At 48.6% G+C, this 18,107-nt stretch overlaps 1 protein-coding gene across 1 annotated transcript in view; it reads left to right on the top strand.

Moving 5' to 3' along the window:
- Sugp1 (SURP and G-patch domain containing 1) overlaps positions 1-18,062 on the top strand; it is a 28,721-nt gene extending 10,659 nt beyond the window's left edge. The window contains exons 4-14 of the mRNA XM_034520645.2: positions 2,240-2,458; positions 5,479-5,602; positions 5,952-6,052; positions 6,725-6,848; positions 11,058-11,419; positions 15,595-15,701; positions 16,147-16,324; positions 16,499-16,605; positions 17,263-17,408; positions 17,633-17,762; positions 17,913-18,062. Of these exons, the coding sequence (XP_034376536.1) occupies positions 2,240-2,458; positions 5,479-5,602; positions 5,952-6,052; positions 6,725-6,848; positions 11,058-11,419; positions 15,595-15,701; positions 16,147-16,324; positions 16,499-16,605; positions 17,263-17,408; positions 17,633-17,762; positions 17,913-17,939 (1,625 nt within the window). The 3' untranslated portion in view covers positions 17,940-18,062. The remainder of the gene's footprint in view (positions 1-2,239; positions 2,459-5,478; positions 5,603-5,951; positions 6,053-6,724; positions 6,849-11,057; positions 11,420-15,594; positions 15,702-16,146; positions 16,325-16,498; positions 16,606-17,262; positions 17,409-17,632; positions 17,763-17,912) is intronic.
- The last annotated feature ends 45 nt before the right edge of the window (positions 18,063-18,107 follow it).

Genomic DNA, 18,107 nt, shown 5'->3' with positions numbered 1-18,107 from the left:
CCAGTCCAGCAGAGCCTGGAAGTGCCAACTGAGGCATGGGCCCAGCCTCTAATTGATCTTTCTCTCCTCTCTTCTCCTCTCCTCTCCTGTCCTCTCCTCTCTCTTTTTTTTTTTTTTTTAGCTCTGGCTGTCCTGGAACTCACTCTGTAGACCAGGCTAGCCTCGAACTCAGAAATCCGCCTGCCTCTGCCTCCCAAGTGCTGGGATTAAAGGCGTGCGCCACCACCGCCCGGCTTCGCGTCTTGTCTTGTCTTTTTTTTTTTTTTCTTTCCTTCCTTCCTTCTTTCCTTCCTTCCTTCCTTTCTTTCTTTTTTTGTTTGTTTTTGTTTGTTTTTAGACAAGTTCTCTTGGGGGCTGCTAAGAGCACTTGTTGTCCTTGCAGAAAACAAGGTTCAGTTCCTAGCCCTGCCATGGTGGTTCACAACCACTCCAGTTCCAGGGGATCCAACACAGTCTTATCTTGGGAATACTAGGCACACACATGGTACTTAGATACACATGCAGGCAAAACACTCATACCATAAAAATCCAAAATAAATGAATAACAACAGCCAGCAAAAAAGGTAGGATCTCATTATATAGTCCTGGCCTGGCTATCCTGGAACTCACTGTTTAGTGAGTGGTCTCAAACTAACAGATCTACCTGCCTTTACCTCCTAAGTGCTGGGATAAAAGGTATGCACTACCTGGCATTTTTCATTAAGACTTTTAGATTTAATTTTTATTCATATGTTTGTGGGCCTGTCTGAGTTCATGGACATCTTGTGGTTGCAGAAGCCCTTGGGTGCCAGAGACCTGATATGGATCCAGGTTCTCTACAAGAGCAGTAAGTGAGCAGTAAGAGAGGTGGTGAGCCACTCTTACTGCTCACTTACTGCTGATCTTTTTAGTAATGAAAAGTACTTGGGAAATTGTGGCATAGCCCCCCACCCTCACCTCTACCTCATAGGAACCCACCCAACTCCTGGTAGGTAGTGTCTGAGAGTCCTGCGGTCATCCCGTCCTCAGCAATGTATAGCATTGTTGGGGACAGATCATAGCCTCTCTCATAGGATGATTTTCTGTTTGATGAGAAGGGATTCTCTTTATGACCAGAGGGAATCTACGTATCTATGACTGAGTTCAGTTTCTGAGGCATCGTGTAGCCAGGAACCCATTTTATACTTAGAAGCTGAGACTTTAGAAGATAAGTCTGGAGTGTGGAGCCTCTTGTGCCCAGCACTGCTCCCCTAGGAGCTCGATTTCCCCATCTTGCCACACCCATGGGATTGGTTTTATTTATTCATTTATTTATTTTGGTGGGGGAGAGGGTGTGTATTAACCCTGGGTTCTCATGAATGTTCAACAAATGCTCTTCCACAAAGGATTCGCATTTCATTTTGGGAGAAGACTTAGTTTCCCAGTTGTACCTTGAACTCATTCTGTCTTCCGTGCTGGTCTTGAACTCATTCCTTTTGCCACAGGTTTCTGAATAGCTGGAATTATAGGTCTTCATGCCCAGGCCGTGTTTACATGTTGGGTATTAGGAGGGGCCATGTGTACCCCAGCACATCTTCCAGCTTACCCCAATGAGTGGAAACCCAGGCACAGGGAAACCACACAGCCTAGTTCACACTTGTTGTTACTGAAAGACTGACTTCAACATTGGTCAGAGGAGGACACTATTTATGTCCTTTACCCTCAGGGCCTCAGGTCCAGTTTAAAAAGACTGTGATTGGACTGGAGAGATAGCTCAGTTGTTAAAAGCACTGGCTGTTCTTCCAGAGGTCTTGAGTTCAATTCCCAGCAACCACATGGTGGCTGACAACCATCTGTAATGGGATTCTTCTGGTGTGTCTGAAGACAGCAACAAGGGGGGGGGGAGAGAGAGAGAGAGAGAGAGAGAGAGAGAGAGAGAGAGAGAGTGTGTGTGTGTGTGTGTGTGTGTGTGTGTGTGTGTGTGTGTGTAAATTTTTTAAAAAGAAAGGCTATGATCTGGAATTTTGAGGCTGGAATCTCACCTAAGAACTGACCTGCCTTCTACTCTGGATGTGGTATGCAGAGGCAGATCCAGTGAGAACTGCCACCTACCAAGCCCTGGCTTATCGTCTTCCAGCTAGGAACCCTGAAAGTCCTCTCCCCTGGCCTAGAAGTGGCAGTCGATGCTTAGAGGTCTAGGATGTGTGTCTGTATAATGGCCATGAGCCCACAGCAGTGCCCTCTGCAGATCTCCAATGTGTTTTCTTTTTTCCAATTGCAGATTCAGCCACCAGGGCCCCTCCCAGCATGTCAACACCCAGCTCCTTGAAGAGACCCCTCCTGCTCAACAAGCGAACGGGCCTGGGGTTGGGTAGCCCAATGGGCCCTGTGAAGAACTACTCACATGCCAAACAGCTGCCTGTTGCACACCGACCGAGTGTCTTCCAGTCCCCAGATGATGATGATGAGGAGGACTATGAGCAGTGGCTGGAAATCAAAGGTAAGTTCTGGGGCTGCCATGCCTCTTTCCACCCACCATCATGGCAGCTGTGCCCAGAGCCTGGGACAAAGTGCTGTGGCTGGGTCAGCAGCTCACATTTGTCTAGGTGAAACTATGGAGTTTGAGCAGAGTATGCCACCACGGCAAGTTTTGGAGCAGCCCTTCCAAGAACGCTAGCCCTGTTCTGAGAACAGTGGCTGTCATCCCAGTCCGTCATAGAAGACTTTCCTGGACAGGGCATCATGTAAACTGAGGCAGGAGCTGCTTTGGCTGTCTCTGCATTTTGGCCCAGAGGTTTGAAATGTGAAGATTGGAGGATGCATTCCAAAATGGAGGAGGAGGTCTCTGGTCTCGGGCTGACAGTTCTGAGGCTCATCTAGTAACCCATTCCACGTCGTTAAGAACAAGGCCCTGTGACAGACAGCAAGACCCTGTGGAGAACTGACTGTGCACCCTGACACAGGACAGAGTGATCATTTGCTATGACATGTCAAGCTATTCTGAATGAGGCTTCAGAGTAGGCTGAAGGGTGTTTAGGTGTTTAGGTGTAAGTGTTCTGTCCTTTCTCATGTCTCTGCTCATGCACTACGAGGGGCCTGGCTCATCTCAAGGCCTTAGAACCTTTTTTAGCATTGACTGATACGGCCTTAAACACACCTGCTTCTGTATACAGTGATCAGGTAGTATTCTTCTAACTATGCAAGTGGGAGGAAGATGAATCCGGAAGAAAATACAGCTCAAAACAACCCTTTTTAAGTCATACTCTATCCCAATCCTATGCTTCCTGGCAGTCAAACAACAAGGAATATAAGATTAGCTAAAGGCTCACCATCTACCCTAATGGCCAGACACCAGCCGAGAGTGAGCTATTTTATTTTCTTGTGATACTCGTAAAAGGACATGATCCATTACTGTGACTAACAGACTCAGCCTTAGAACTAGGCCAAAGAGCACTTACAAAAGCAAGTTCCACCTGCCTTTACTAATCCTCCTGTAAAGAGATACCTTGGGCTAGGGATGCGGCCCAGCTGCTATAGTACTTGCCTTGCAGGTACAAAACCCTGGGTCCCATTTCCAGAACAGCATAAGCCCAGGCATGTGGCATAAGTCTATCATCCCAGTACTCAGAAGGTTGAAGCCAGAGGTTGGGGAATTTAGTCTAGCACAAGTTTACATGTCTCAAAACAAGACAAACAAACACAAAGTTAACATTGTAGCTCTGAGATAGTGATTAAGCTTGTGTGGGTGTCCTGTTGTGCAGAAGGCAGGCTGCCAGCACACTTTCCCCACAAACACGGACCATTTGCTAAACAGCTGACTGACTGTATGGGGGTGCAAGAGATTACAGATTATCCTAGAGTGCTGTATGTCGGGATCAAGGGGGAGTCCAGCAGAATTATCTGGGGTCATGTTCAGAGTGCTTGGGAGCCAGCTTCAAGGTAGTGAACTGAAGTCTATCCAGTTTTCAGATCAGAGCGTGTAGTAATTTTTAAAGGAGACTTTGTTAGAGCTGGAAAGATAGCTCAGTCAGGAAAGTGCTTGGCTTTCTCGAGGCTCCTAAGCATGTGGACCTGCTGGGTTTGATTGCACATCCCACATTGAAGAGCAAAAGAAAATACTGGATGTGGCAACATCGCTGTAATCACAGTGCTGGTGCTGTGGAGACAGGTGGGCTCACTGGCCAGCCAGCTTAGTAGACTTGACAAACCCCAGGGGAGACCCTAAATCAGAAATTAAAATTTAAAAAAGAAAAGAAAAAAATTGGGGAGATGATTCAGCAATTAAAAGCACTTGCTGCTTTTTCAGAGAATACGAGTTTGGTTCCTAGCACCCTTATGATGGCTCCCACCATTGGCTAGCACATGTACATGGCACACAGACATGCAGACATACTGACAAAACTAAGAAGACAAATGAAAGAAAAAAGGTGGAAGAACTATCGTCCTCACCTTCACATGCGCACACATGCATCTGCACACATACAAAAGAAGTCACCATCTTGTAAAAGCACCTGAGCACGGTGGCTCATGCCTTTAACTCCATCACTCTGGAGGCAGGTAGCGGTTAAGACCGTCCTTATTTCTAGGTCTTTCTTTCCAGGACAGCCAGGGCTACACAGAGAAACAAAACAAATTCCCAGGGATGATGGGGGAGACTAAGAATGAAAAGGAACCAATACATTATGCTGAAAATTAGCAAATTAAAAAAAAAAGTAGGGCTAGGGAGGTTGCTTAATGGTTAGAGCAGCAGCTGGTCTGACAGGATATGGGTTTCGGTCAAAGAACTCACACACACCTTTAGCTCCAGTTCCAGGGGATCCAACGCTCTTTTTTTGGCTTCTGTTGTCACTGTATACAAGTAGTACACTTACATACACGCAAGTAAAATACTCATACACAAAAGCTTAAAAACACTCTTGTTGCTCTCCTCTCTCTCTTCTTCCATCTTCTTCCTCTACTTCTCTCCTCGCCCCATCTTTGCCCTATCTCCTGAATAAACCCCACTTGGAACCATTTAAAAAAAAAAAAAAAAACTTTTGTTTTTTTAAAAGAGCATTAACTTGGGCTGGAGAGATAGCTCAGTGGTTAAGAGTACTGACTATTCTTCCAGAGGTCCTGAGTTCAGTTCCCAGTAACTACATGGTAGCTCACAACCATCTACAGTGTAATCTGATGCCCTCTTCTGGTGTGTCTGAAGACAACTACAGTGTACTCATATACATAAAATAAAATAAACATTAGCCCACGGGGGGGGGGGGGGGAGACACAGACTGAGACTTCTCACTGACCCTTTTTAACTTGGTGATGGCTCACCCACTAGAGGCCCTGACACCCATCCCCTGCCAGATTGTCTGACTGTGGAGACCAAGCACCCCTCCACAGAGCCATGTGTATAGGGTTATCAGCAACCTCCTGCATCTCCCGATCCTCTCCCCTCTGTCGTTGCGGTCTATAGAGAGAGTGTACCTAGTGACTGTTGGGTGTGTGAGTTGGAGCCCCGTACTGACAGCCTCCTTAAAGTTTCACCCCCAGAGGGAGCCGAGACTCGGAGAGTCATAGAGAAGCTGGCCCGTTTTGTGGCAGAAGGAGGCCCTGAGCTAGAGAAAGTAGCTATGGAGGACTACAAGGATAACCCGGCCTTCACGTGAGTACTACTGGGGCAGTCCCATGCTGCTCACATTTGTGGTCACAAATATATAAGTGTGGAAACTTGACACATGGCCTGGGCCAGGGACCTCCCTGCCTGAGGAGCTCTGGATAAAACTTAGGGCCTCTTGTGTGCTAAGCAAGGAGTCTTCTGTTGATCACATCCCAACCCCAAAGGAGGATATTGCTGTTGTTTGGGAGGAAGTAGATGCCAAGGTCTTACTCTGTTGCTTGTGCACCCAGCCTTAGGCACTTTCTGAATGCCCTGCTTTATTAGGGCTCTGCCCTGATGCCTCAACTTCACCTACCACTGAAACTCACTTCCAATGTCCACATCTTCTTTCCAGATTCTTACATGATAAGAATAGCAGGGAATTCCTGTACTACAGAAAGAAGGTAGCTGAGATCAGGAAAGAAGCCCAAAAGCCACAGGCAGCCACCCAGAAAGGTAAGTGATCAGAGGAAGGCAGGGAACACTGTAGTACATAGGCAGCCAAAGCCTATGCCCTCATGGGCAGTGGGAGTTTCCCTGTATACCAGTATACCCGCAGGTCCTCCCCCCAGGGCTTAACTGTATTCCGAGCATCAGGCTTGGCTCTAGGGTGTAGGATTGTGGCATGTCAGGAGCCCCAAGGGGACTGGAGTTCTGTGCTGATGTTCATTCAAATATTGGAATGGGCCAACGGAGCATTTGCTTGTCATTCTGACAAGATCTATTTATCTCTAGCTCCATATCTGCCAGGCAGGTGTGGTACCTGATGCCAAGTAGGTGGGCTCTGGATAGACAGCGGGAGGTGGATGGGTGGGTCTCTGGTGGGCAGCAGTAGTCTGACATGTGAAACGTGGTTGAATCACTTCACACTTTTTGCTTTGTCCTTCCCAGGAAAAAAGGGTGAGGCCCCCCCAATGCCATGTACTTTCAAAGTGGGGTGGGGTGGGATGGGATTGTATAGTTGTGATATTTCTCTGGCTTTGGTCCCAATAGTAATCTGATTCCTGTTTGCCTGTCTCTCTTTGCACCGTTCCTAAGCCAAGCCCCGCTCACTTCCGAGGGGCTCTTAGCAGGAATTAGGCTGTTGGGTGTGGTGAGTTGAGCTCAGTACTGACAGCCTGCTTAAAGTTTCACCCCCAGAGGACGAAGAAGCCAAGAACCTTGCAGAAAAGTTGGCCAGGTTCATAGCAGACGGGGGTCCTGAAGTGGAGACCATCGCCCTCCAGAACAACCGTGAGAATCAGGCCTTCAGGTAAGGCTCTGGGTGCAAGTGTGGACAGTAGACTGGAGGGAAGAAAAGTTTGTTTTGGCTCATGTTTTGGTGGCTGTCCTTCATTTCGGCTGGGAAAGCAGAGTAGTTTCTGGTGTCTTCACTGGCCAGGAAGCAGAGAACACCTGGATCAGGGGCCAGACTATGGCCATAAGAGCCTCTGATAGACACCTCCTGAAGGCTCCTTCCAGAGTGTTACCACTTAAAGGACCAGGTGTTCAAAAGGTTAGCCTGTGGGGATATTTCAACGTCGGCTCACCCCAGCCATGGCTTATGTAGAAGGCACAGGACTTGAGGTGTGAGGAGGGAACACATCCTGTACTCTGATCCCAAAGAGCGCTGGAGCACTTTCGGACCCACCTATGAGCTAATACACCAATCCTGAAGTTCAGACTCATTCTGCCATCTGCTCTGTGGTCTAGAGGGCAGGATGCTGTGGGGCTGAAGGGGTCAGCAGAGTCCAGCTGCAGAAAGAACTACCTGCAACTCCCACTTCTACATTATTAGTCTGTTGAATCTGGTGTGACAGGTGTATGCCACACACACAGCCTAATACACTCCATAAAGTTATCTAATTGAGCTCAGTTAAAGAACTCATTGAGTTTCATGTTCAGTTTGCTGTGGAGTCTGTGGCACAGGACAGCTGAGCAGAGTAATGGAATTATACTGCGATCTCCTGCCTCTTAGGAGTCAAGGTCCAGCCCCATTCAGCCTTTTACTGACATGTAATTGGCTCAGGTGGCCCTAAGCCTTCTGCCTGGCCCTTTGTCTGCATGAAGGGTCTGGTAGTAGATCCCTAGCCTCAGAATAGCTGTCATTGACACTAAGCCAACCCAGGATGCAGGAAGGCTGACAGAAAGGTGGCTGACAGAAAACTGTTCCCACACTCATCCCCATGACTCAGCAGACTGGGGAAGGAATGGGGCATTGGTTTTCTGGCCCCCCCATAAGGCATGTGAGTTCACATGAAGTGGACAGTTCAGCCTTACTTGCTGAGTTAATTTTATTTCCAGCTGTTGTCAAAAAGTTCTCTGACAAAAACAACTTAGGGGAAAGGGATTTATTTTGGCTCTCAGTTTCAGGTTACAGTCTTTGATTGGGGAGAAAGGCAGCAGTAACGTAACAGTAGCTAGTCACAGCCAGTCAAGAACAGAACAAGTCAATGTGCTCAGCACACTTTCTCCACTCTGTCACAGAGTGCCGGTCACTGGACAAGGAATGGTTTCCCCCACAGTAGACAGCTCTTCCACCTCAACTAATGTAGTCAAGAAGACTCCTCATAGACATATCTACAAGCCAATCTGAGCCATTGAGACACTCTTCCCACATGATTCTAGATTGTGTCAAGTTGACATTGAAAACTAACCATCATACTGGGGATTACATGTGAGGTAGCCATGAAGCCCATGCTTGCCATGTAGACATGTTGCTGGCAACAACTCCATGTATATGGGTCCACCTGCTGCTTGGCATTCCTGTCTTAGAAGGTATGCCCATCACTCCTGGTCCCTTGGATACTGAAGTTATCAAAGCTTTGTGAGTTGGATGTCCTGGTTTACTCCCAGAGGAGAGGCAGATGTATGTGTGAGTTTAAGGCCAGCCAGGGCTACCGTAGTAAAACCCTATCTCAAACACACACAAAAGAAGAAACCCTTTGTAACCACATGTCAGAAAGCCAAAGACACCTTAACTACAACTAGCCTCTTACTGAGTGATTCAGTTCCTGGCATACCAAGTTCTTTTTTGGTTTGGTTTGGTTTGGTTTGGTTTGATTTCTTTTCTTTTTTTTTTTTTTTTTTTTTTTTTTTGAGACAAGTTTTTCTATGTAGAACTGGCTCTCTTGGAACTCACCCTGTAGACCAGGCTGTCCTGGAACTTAGAGATCCACCTTCCTCTGTCTCCAGAGTACTGGGATTAAAGGCATGAACCAGCCATAGCCTGGTTCAAATGCTAAGTTCTTCTTTTGTTTTTTAAAGATGTATTTATTTATATGAGTACACTGTAGCTGTCTTCAGACACACTAGAAAAGGGCATCAGATCCCATTACAGAGGGTTGTGAGTCAACACGTGGGTGCTGGGGAACTCAGGTCCTCTGGAAGAGCAGCCAGTGCTCTTAACCGCTGAGCCACCTCTCCAGCCCTCAGATACGAGTTCTTAGGGGCAAGGACACTGAGGCAAGGAGCCTGGTTTGGGAAGCATGCCCCAAATATTGAAATAGTGTCTTTGTTCCCAGATACTATTAGTGTTCTGTAGGCTTGGTGGCTTGTAGAGGAAGTTTGATTGGCTTCTTATTCTGAAGTTCATGGTGTGAGCAGAGGCCAAAGAAGAGGATGGGGGCTTACTTTTAGTTTACTTTGGTAGGTTTTTTGGTTTAGTTTTATTGAGGTTGGGGGGTTGTTTTTTTTGTTTTTTTAATTTTATTTTTTTATTTTTTATGTGCTTTTTTAGTGTTCTGCCTACATGTGTATTTGTGTGAGAGCGTCAGATCCTCTGGAACTGGAGTTACACATAGTTGTGAGCTACCATGTGGTTGCAGGTCCTCTGGAAGAACAGCCAGTGCCCTCAACAGCTGAGCCATCTCCCCAGCCCCTTGTTTTTATTTTTCAAGACAGGGTTTCTTTATGTAGTCCTAGTTGGTTGGCCTAGAATTCACAGAGATCCTCCTGCCTCTGCCTCCAAGCAAGTGCGTGAGCCTAGGGTGGCCAGGCAGGTGTGCATGTGGCAAAGTTCTGCTTGGCTGGAAACACTGACCTTGGATTTAAAAACCTTTCTACATCTGCCTCCCAATTGCAAGGATTCAAGGCTATATATAGCTTTGTCTCTGACTTAAAAAAAAAAAAGTGTTTTTTTTTTCAATTTTACCAATTTTAACACTTTCTGTGTGTATATATGTGTACCATGTGATGCCAGAAGAAGAGAATGTCAGAGCCTATGGAACTAGACTGTTGTGAGCTGCCATGTGAGTGCTGGGAACCAAACCCTAGTCTTACTTAAGAGCAACCAGTGTTCTTAACCCCAGAGCCATCTTTCCAACCTCCTTTGTCTCTTTTATAAAAAGTGGCCTTGTTTGGTCATGCTTATACAATGGCCCAGGAATACAAAGGAGACACCACCATCTCTCACTCTTCCTGTCCTGCCCCCTCCAGATGGCAGATGTTAGCAGGTTTCTTCCATATGTCTCCAAGGGCTCATGCAGACATTAGGGGTCCTTGCTTATTTATGCAAAATGAATCCGCAGTATCTGACCCTGTGCTGTCGTCTCCTATGTCCTCTGGTACCCCACCAAGTGTTTTGCAAGCTACATGATGAAACTATTCAAAGGCAACCTGCCTCTGCCATGTGTGTGCAGACTACAATCGTTAGTCCTTGAACAGCCCGAGCAGCTCTGTTGCTGTTGGTTCAGACATTCTGAGTCATTTGCAGCTCATTTTTGCCCTCAGGACAGTGTGTGAGCTCTGTTCAAACTACACCATTTTATTGGAGAGACAGAGAGCACCTGAGCACAGGAGAGTTAGCTAGTATCAGGCTTCAGGCAGTCCTTGGGGACCAAGGCCTCGGCACTCTCTTAGTTAGGGTACAGCTCTGCTGGGACCAACCTCCAGGTTCATGGGTGCAGGTCTGCTCCTTAATCCAGGATCTTTCCTGGTATTTGCCACATGAATGGGAACACTGAGCCAAATTACTCCATTCTACCATGTTAGAGAAACAGGGAGGGGAGAAGAGCTGGCATCTTTGTCGTCTCAATCTTACTGTATTCCCAGCTGTCTCAGGACAAAGGTGAGCTTTCTATCTACAGCTTCTAGGGGAAGAGTGCTTCTGCCCCAAAGCCACTCACCCTAAGGTGGGGCTGGAGCCCCAACCTATGTCCTTCACTGTCAGACCATGGGGATTCACTTGAGATATCGTTGAATTTGAAGGAGGGGTACCCAAGGTCTGGGTACAATTACCAAGGATTTTCTGATGTAAGGTCACTACTGTGTTGGAGGCTCTGAGGGTGCCTGTCACATCCCCAGTGGGAGCCTCTATGACTGATGGCATCTGATAGGGGGACAGGCTTGCAGTAACCTCTGGTGAGGCCTGACTCAACAGTGATGCTTACAACCCTGAGTGCATAGAGCTTAATTTACTCTGACCCCAGTAGCAGGACCAGGTCTCAACCTAGGTATGGTATTCCCCTACTTTCTTTTGCAGTTTTCTCTATGATCCCAACAGCCAAGGGTACAGATACTACAGGCAAAAGCTGGAGGAGTTCCGGAAAGCCAAGGCAGGCTCCACAGGCTCCCTCCCTGCTCCTTCTCCCAATCCCAGCCTGCGGCGAAAGTCTGCCCCAGAAGCCCTGTCAGGGGCTGTGCCCCCCATCACTGCCTGCCCCTCTCCTGTGGCCCCAGCGCCTGCTGTCACCCCCACTCCATCCATCCCTGGGAAGCCCACTGCTACAGCCACTGTGAAGAGGAAGCGGAAGAGCCGCTGGGGGCCTGAAGAGGACAAAGTGGAGCTGCCACCTGCTGAACTGGCACAGAGGGACATAGATGCCTCGCCTTCGCCTCTGTCAGGTGGGGGCCCTTTCTTGGTGGTCCTAGGAATCATCTGAGAGCATGGCCACATTTTACTCCTTCTGTGGCCTGGTGCTCTGGGCTCTTTCTGTCTAGACTCCTGTGCAACTGGACTGGCCCTGTGGAGTTGAGTCTAGGACCACAGCACCATGACCCTGTGACTCTTCATGGCTCTTTTATACAGTTATGTACTCAGAGCCAAGCTCGGGGCATAGCCCTTTATCCCAGAGAGCAACATCGGGAATTGAAAGTTCCAGGCCAGTCCTGTTTCAAAACATATATGTACACATACACATATGTCCCTCCTGGTAGGTGTGAAACAGTCTCATTGTCGTTTTTGGTTTGGTGGTCAGTGTTGAGATAGTGTAGTAAGTAGTACTTTACTCCAGAGGGTGTATATGGTGGGAAAGGAAATATGATTGTTATAGCGTGCTGGACATGATGACATACAGTTTAATCCCAGCATTTAGGAGGCAGGGGCAGGTTAATCTGAGTTTGGGACCAGCTCTGTCTGTATAGTAAGATCCAGGCTAGCTAGATCTGCATAGTGAAGACGCCTCCCCAACAAGAGAAACATAGCAGGACAAGTGATACATTGCATTTGATGCAGAGTATCAAACCTAGGGCCTTGAGCTTGAGCATGCTGGGCTACCTTGATACAGTGCAGCTTCTGAGTCTTCAGGTGACAGGTGTGACCTACCATGATTAGCTTTATTCTTTATATGTTTGAGTGTTTTGTCTACATGTATATCTGTGCACTACATATATGTGTTGCCCACGGAGGCCAGAAGAAGGTAGTCTGCCTCTGGGACTGGAGTTATAGGGGTTTGTGAGCTTCCATGTGGGTGCTAGGAATCAAACCCAGGTCCTCTGGAAGAGCAGCCAGTGCTCTTAAGCACTGAACTATCTCTCCAGTTCTCCAGTCTTTTTTGAGACAGAGTCTCATGTAACCGAAGCTGTTCTCCAGTTTTTACTGTGTGACTGAAACTTCTGATCCTCCTGCTTCCACCTCCCAGTGCTGGGAGGATATGTGTACCACTATGGCTGGATTGGGTTTCCATGAGTGACTGTCTCCTACAGGTGTCGAGTCTGACATCTTTTATGAAGTTGGACCATTTGTCTTCTTGGTTTTTTTGTTTGTTTGGTTGGTTGGTTTTGGTTTTTGGTTTTTCGAGACAGGGTTTCTGTGTATAGCCCTGGCTGTCCTGGAACTCACTCTGTAGACCAGGCTAGCCTCTTCTTTTTTGGTTTTTCGAGACAGGGTTTCTCTGTATAGCCTTGGCTGACCTGGAACTCACTCTGTAGAGCAGGCTGGCCTCGAACTCAGAAATCCGCCTGCCTCTGCCTCCCAAGTGCTGGGATTAAAGGCGTGCTCCACCACCGCCCGGCCAGGCTAGCCTCAAACTCAGAAATCCACCTGCCTCTGTCTCCCAAGTGCTACCACCACTACCTGGCTCCATTTGTCTTCTTAACTTCACTTTGGTTAGGATCTGTGTATCACCACGTGACTTAAGCAATGACAGAAACAGGCATCTTGTCTTGCTCCTCAGCTTTCTAGGAAAGCTTTCAGTCTTTCCCACTAGGCTTTTTGTTTTATGTCTGTGTGCTCTCTGGATGGAGTCCTCTCCAGCATGCTGGGCAACTTTACTGCTACCACTCCAGCCTCAGCCCTTGGTGATTTATGTCGTTGCTGAACCCATTGTTAGAAATGCCATTTTCAAGGTTGTGGTGTGGCCCAGCAGTGACAGCTGGCCTGTCAGTCATTGCAAGTCCTGGGCTCCACCCCCAGCTGCTGGTTGCTGTAAGAGTAGCACATTCCAGTCTAACCTGTGGGATGCTCTTTCCCCTTCAGTGCTGTCAACTTTTGCTTAATGTGTTTTAGAGGCTTTTTAAAAATGTGTATGGGTCGACATTCCCTCTTCTGAAATAACTACATAAAACCAGCCAATACAGCTCCATAGGAAAGGCTGTCTGTGCACCACATGCATGCTTGATGCATTCAGAGCCTAGAAAAAGGTGGCGTCAGATCCCCTGGAGCTGGAGTTACAGGGTTGTGAGCCACAGCGTAGATGGTCGGAAGTGAACCCCAGGTGCTCTAGAAGAGTACCCAGCTCATTGCTGAGCCATCTCTCCAGCCCAGATTTGTTGTTGGTGATCATTTTAGACAGTGAATCAGGGTCTCACTGTGAAGCTTGGAAGTCACTACATAGACTAGACTGACCTTGAACTCAAGAGATCAGTCTGCTTCTGCCTCCCAAGTGCTGGGATTAAAGGTGTGTTCCACCTTGTGTGTACTAGAGGCATATCTATTTCCATCCTTTCTGTGTGTCTGCGTGGTTTACAGTCAGCCTCTATTTCAGGCCACACAGATGGTCCTATTCTCTTTCCTAGGCTTTGAAGCACATGGCTTACATCCTCATCATAGAAAATTCAGGAAATACAAGATAAGAAGCTACCATCGCTAGCACAGTCACCTTTGACCTTTCCTCCTCATAGCAGTTTGAGGGACAGTCAGCAGCGGATCTCTCATTTCTTGCCAATAGCTCACATGGGTATGGGGGTGGTCTTCTGTCATTTAAGCTGAGAGTCAATGACTGAGGAACTTTTCCTGCCATCTGGCTCATCCTCCTACCCACCACCATCCTCCTTCCCAGTCGCTCACATTAGCAAGAAGATGGCCCCTGTCTTAGTTAAGGTTACTATTGCTGTGACGAAACACCATCAACAAAAGCAACTTGTGGAAGAAAGAACTTATTTGGCTTATGCTTCCACATCATTGTTCAGTGATTATCAGTGAAGGAATCAGGATAGGAACTCAAGCAGGGCAGGAACCTGGAGGCAGGAGCTGATGCAGATGTCACAGAGGGGTGCTGCTTACTGACTTCTCTGTATGCCTTGCTCAGTCTACTTTCTTGTAGGACCCAAGACCACCAGCCATGGCACTGTGCATGGTGGGCTAGACCCTCCCACATCAGTCACTAATTAAGACAATACTCCATTAGTTTGTGAACAGCCAGATCTTATTGGAGGCATTTTCTCAGTCAACATTCCCTCTTCTCAAATAATTACATAAGACCAGCCAGTACAGCTCCACAGGAAAGGCTGTTCTCCTGGTTCCTGGGCTGGCCTCTGGGTGGGCATCCTGTCTAGATCTGAGGGCCAGTCATCTCCAGCCCTGCCCTGGGGCCTTCAGTCAAGGAGAAAAGGTCCTGAGCTTGATCATGCCAGTTGAGGAATAAGGAACAGCCTGTCACTTAAGGCTAGGTGCTTCTGCTGGCCACAGAAAATCTAGAGCCCTAAAGACGAAGGCACCAAAGCTGTGGTCCGGAGTAGCAGCACAGGCTCTAAACCGTAGGCCAAGGTTCACATTCCAGTGGTCTGTATTGTCTCTGTCTGAGAGCATTCACTGCCTGTCACTGGTGGAGTGCCCAAAAAAAGAGGTTTCTTCTTAGCCTCATGGGTCTCCACACCCATGTGTGCTCCTCAAGCAAAGATCAAGGGTGTACTAGGAGCGTAGGAAAACTCAGGGCTTCATGTATGCTGACCAAAATTGTGCGTGTGTGTGTGTGTGTGTGTGGGTGTGTGTGTGTGTGTGTGTACACATGTTGCTGGAGATGAAACCCAGGGCTTCATGAATGTAGGCCAAGCACTGTCCCCTGAACCTCATCCATCCCTAGTAGGCAGTTCTGAAGGGCAGTATGCCAGCCCTGAGGACTTGATGGACTCGGCCCTTTCCACCTTCCTAGAGCACTCTGTGTAAGCATGTAGAGATCTGGCTTCCCTTCCCAGAGGTGTTCGGTGGCTTCTGTCAATCAGATAAGCTATCACAGCACTTTCCCCTGGATCAGTTCTGCTCCAGCCAAGTTCAAAAGATAATGCACAGTGTAAATGTCAGTAGCTTTGAGGATAGCTGGTTGTCTTCTCTGGGGGAGCCACTTGGGAGTCTTATGTCAGACTCAATCCAGTGAGCATCTACACCACATAGCATGTGCGTGGCTAAGGGGCTGTGAAGCCTCCTGGGGGCTTCCTTCTAAAGATGTGAATAACCAGAACACGTGAGAGCCTCCACAGTGGAGTTTCTCTAGGTCTGATATGGACCCTGCATGGGGTGCCATGGGCAGAGTTGACACCAGAAGTGCCACTGTCTTACTGTCCTGTCTGTTTTCTGTTTCTAGTTCAGGATCTCAAGGGGCTTGGCTATGAGAAGGGGAAACCTGTGGGCCTGGTGGGTGTCACAGAGCTGTCTGATGCACAAAAGAAGCAGCTAAAGGAGCAGCAGGAGGTAAGGCCACAAGTGGGTGACTCAGCTCTGCCCCAAGATGAAGGGTCACGTGAATATCAATGTATGAGTATTATCTGAGAAGTCCCTGACAGGCAAATCCTCAGAACCAGGTTAGGGAAGGACCCAGGGCCTGTAGACTATTCCTAAAGAGAGGTCTCCCATTTGCGCTCCCCTTCCCCAGCTTCCTTCAGTATCTGGGTGTTCTCCTATGCTCTGGGACCTGATGATCTGAGACATTGTGTCTGACCTCACCATTGAGGGGTCAGCTGGGCAGATTAAAAGAGATCACAGCCCCAGAGCTCCTAACCCCACCTTGCCTGCAGCCTGAAGTCAGCTGCTGTCCTTGTTCTGTGGCTGAGAGTCCCCACCCATGCAGCTCTTGCCCTGTCCTGCTCTTCTGGGCAAGGAGATCTTCTCAGTGGGTGCCTGCCTGTCCACTCCACAGATGCAGCAGATGTATGACATGATTATGCAGCACAAGCGGGCCATGCAAGACATGCAGCTTCTGTGGGAGAAGGCGCTGCAGCAACACCAGCATGGCTATGACAGTGATGAGGAGGTGGACAGTGAACTGGGCACCTGGGAGCACCAGCTGCGACGCATGGAGATGGACAAGACACGGGGTGTGTGTGGCATAAAAGGAAGGGAGCCCCACTTACTTCACTACTTGGCCACTGCACATGGTCCAGAGGCTCCACCTCTGCCTCTTGCTTCCTCAGTGAGGGGTTGAGAGAACACCATTGCCATTGCTTGCTGCCTTAGCCCTCACCATTCATCTTCCTCTCCTCTCTGAGCAGAGTGGGCAGAGCAGCTGACACAGATGGGTCGGGGCAAGCACTTCATCGGTGACTTCCTGCCCCCTGATGAGCTGGAGAAGTTCATGGAGACCTTCAAGGCCCTGAAGGTGAGGAAGCTAATGGGCAGGCGCTGACAGGAAGGGGATTAACAAATAGTTCAGTGGCTTCCAGCCACAGGGAAATCACACTTGCAGAGCTGGGGCCCAGGATAGGTTTTTTTTTTTTTTTTTCTTTTTTCCTTAAGTCAGGGTCTTTCCTTGCAGTCCTCACTGGTCTGGAACTGATTGTATAGACCAGGCCACCCAATTGCAGAAAGACACTGCCCTGTATGCCACCCCACTGTGGTGGGCTCAAGAACCAGTGGGCTGATGAGACATAAATTGGCTTCTCTTTGTATCCCATAGCCACGGCTGTTTAGCATTCTGTGTGACAGATTGTCCCCAAGCTGGGTATTCGGAACAGATTGCTCTTAGAACACAAGCTACTCTTTTCCAGTAAACTGTTACTGTCCCAAAGGGGCCGGGCCAGTGTTCTCCATGCCCCTTTGGACCTGAGTGCCTGGAAACTCAGCCTCTTGGAGACAGCAGAGGGATGAAGAACTTGATTTGTTTCAGTGGAGTCTGCCACTGATAGGTGGGGCACATGGGTGGTACCAGTCTGGGCTAAGGCTAAAATCAGATGGGGCAAGCATTAGAGCCAGAGCTGGGGCCTAGGGACAGCTGCAGTCCCCAGGGCTGGCAACTTTCTCCTCTCTTGTGTTGCAGGAGGGCAGAGAGCCAGACTACTCAGAGTACAAGGAGTTCAAGCTGACGGTGGAGAACATCGGCTACCAGATGCTCATGAAGATGGGTTGGAAGGAGGGCGAGGGGCTAGGCACTGAGGGCCAGGGCATCAAGAACCCAGTGAACAAGTGAGTGCTGCCATAGGGCTGCAGGGAGCAAGTCCTCAGGTTCCAGAAACTAGTTCTGGTTTCACTAGTGTGTGAAGCCTTGCTGTCCACACTGCTTGACCTTGAAGTTGGCCTCTGACCTCATGTCTTGATGGCCAGCCCAGCCACCAGTCCCCACCCCAGTACCTGTAACCCTTTCTGTCTGTCTCTTCCTGTTACTACTCATGACTGCTGGCTTTCCACAGGGGTGCCACCACAATAGATGGAGCTGGCTTTGGCATCGACCGGCCAGCTGAGCTCTCCAAGGAGGATGATGAGTATGAAGCCTTCCGCAAAAGGATGATGCTGGCCTACCGCTTCCGGCCCAACCCCCTGGTGCGTGCCTCCCTGACTCCCTGCTGGTGTCGGGGAGATGACAAAACCCTTGTTCCAGCCCTCACAAGTTAGCTCTGCTGGCTGGAATGTTCTGGAGGGAGGGCCTATGGTTTCCACTAACACTCCTTTGATCTTTTTGGCCTTCCACAGAACAACCCTAGACGGCCCTACTACTGAATATTCTGGAAACACAAAGTCTACTTTCAAATCGGCCATCCTTGGACTGTGGAATGTTCTGGCATCCATCTCTGCTGTTGTCACAATGTTGTGCTGTGTATTAAAGTCCCAATGCTCACCTGACCAGCATCCCAGTTCCTGCTGTTGTCAGAAACCCCTCTTGTCCCA

The sequence above is a fragment of the Arvicanthis niloticus genome, chromosome 16 (assembly GCF_011762505.2).
Source record: "Arvicanthis niloticus isolate mArvNil1 chromosome 16, mArvNil1.pat.X, whole genome shotgun sequence".
NCBI lineage: Eukaryota > Metazoa > Chordata > Mammalia > Rodentia > Muridae > Arvicanthis > Arvicanthis niloticus.
The sequence above is the reverse complement of the archived record's forward strand: the minus strand, read 5'-3'. Positions and strand labels throughout refer to the sequence as shown.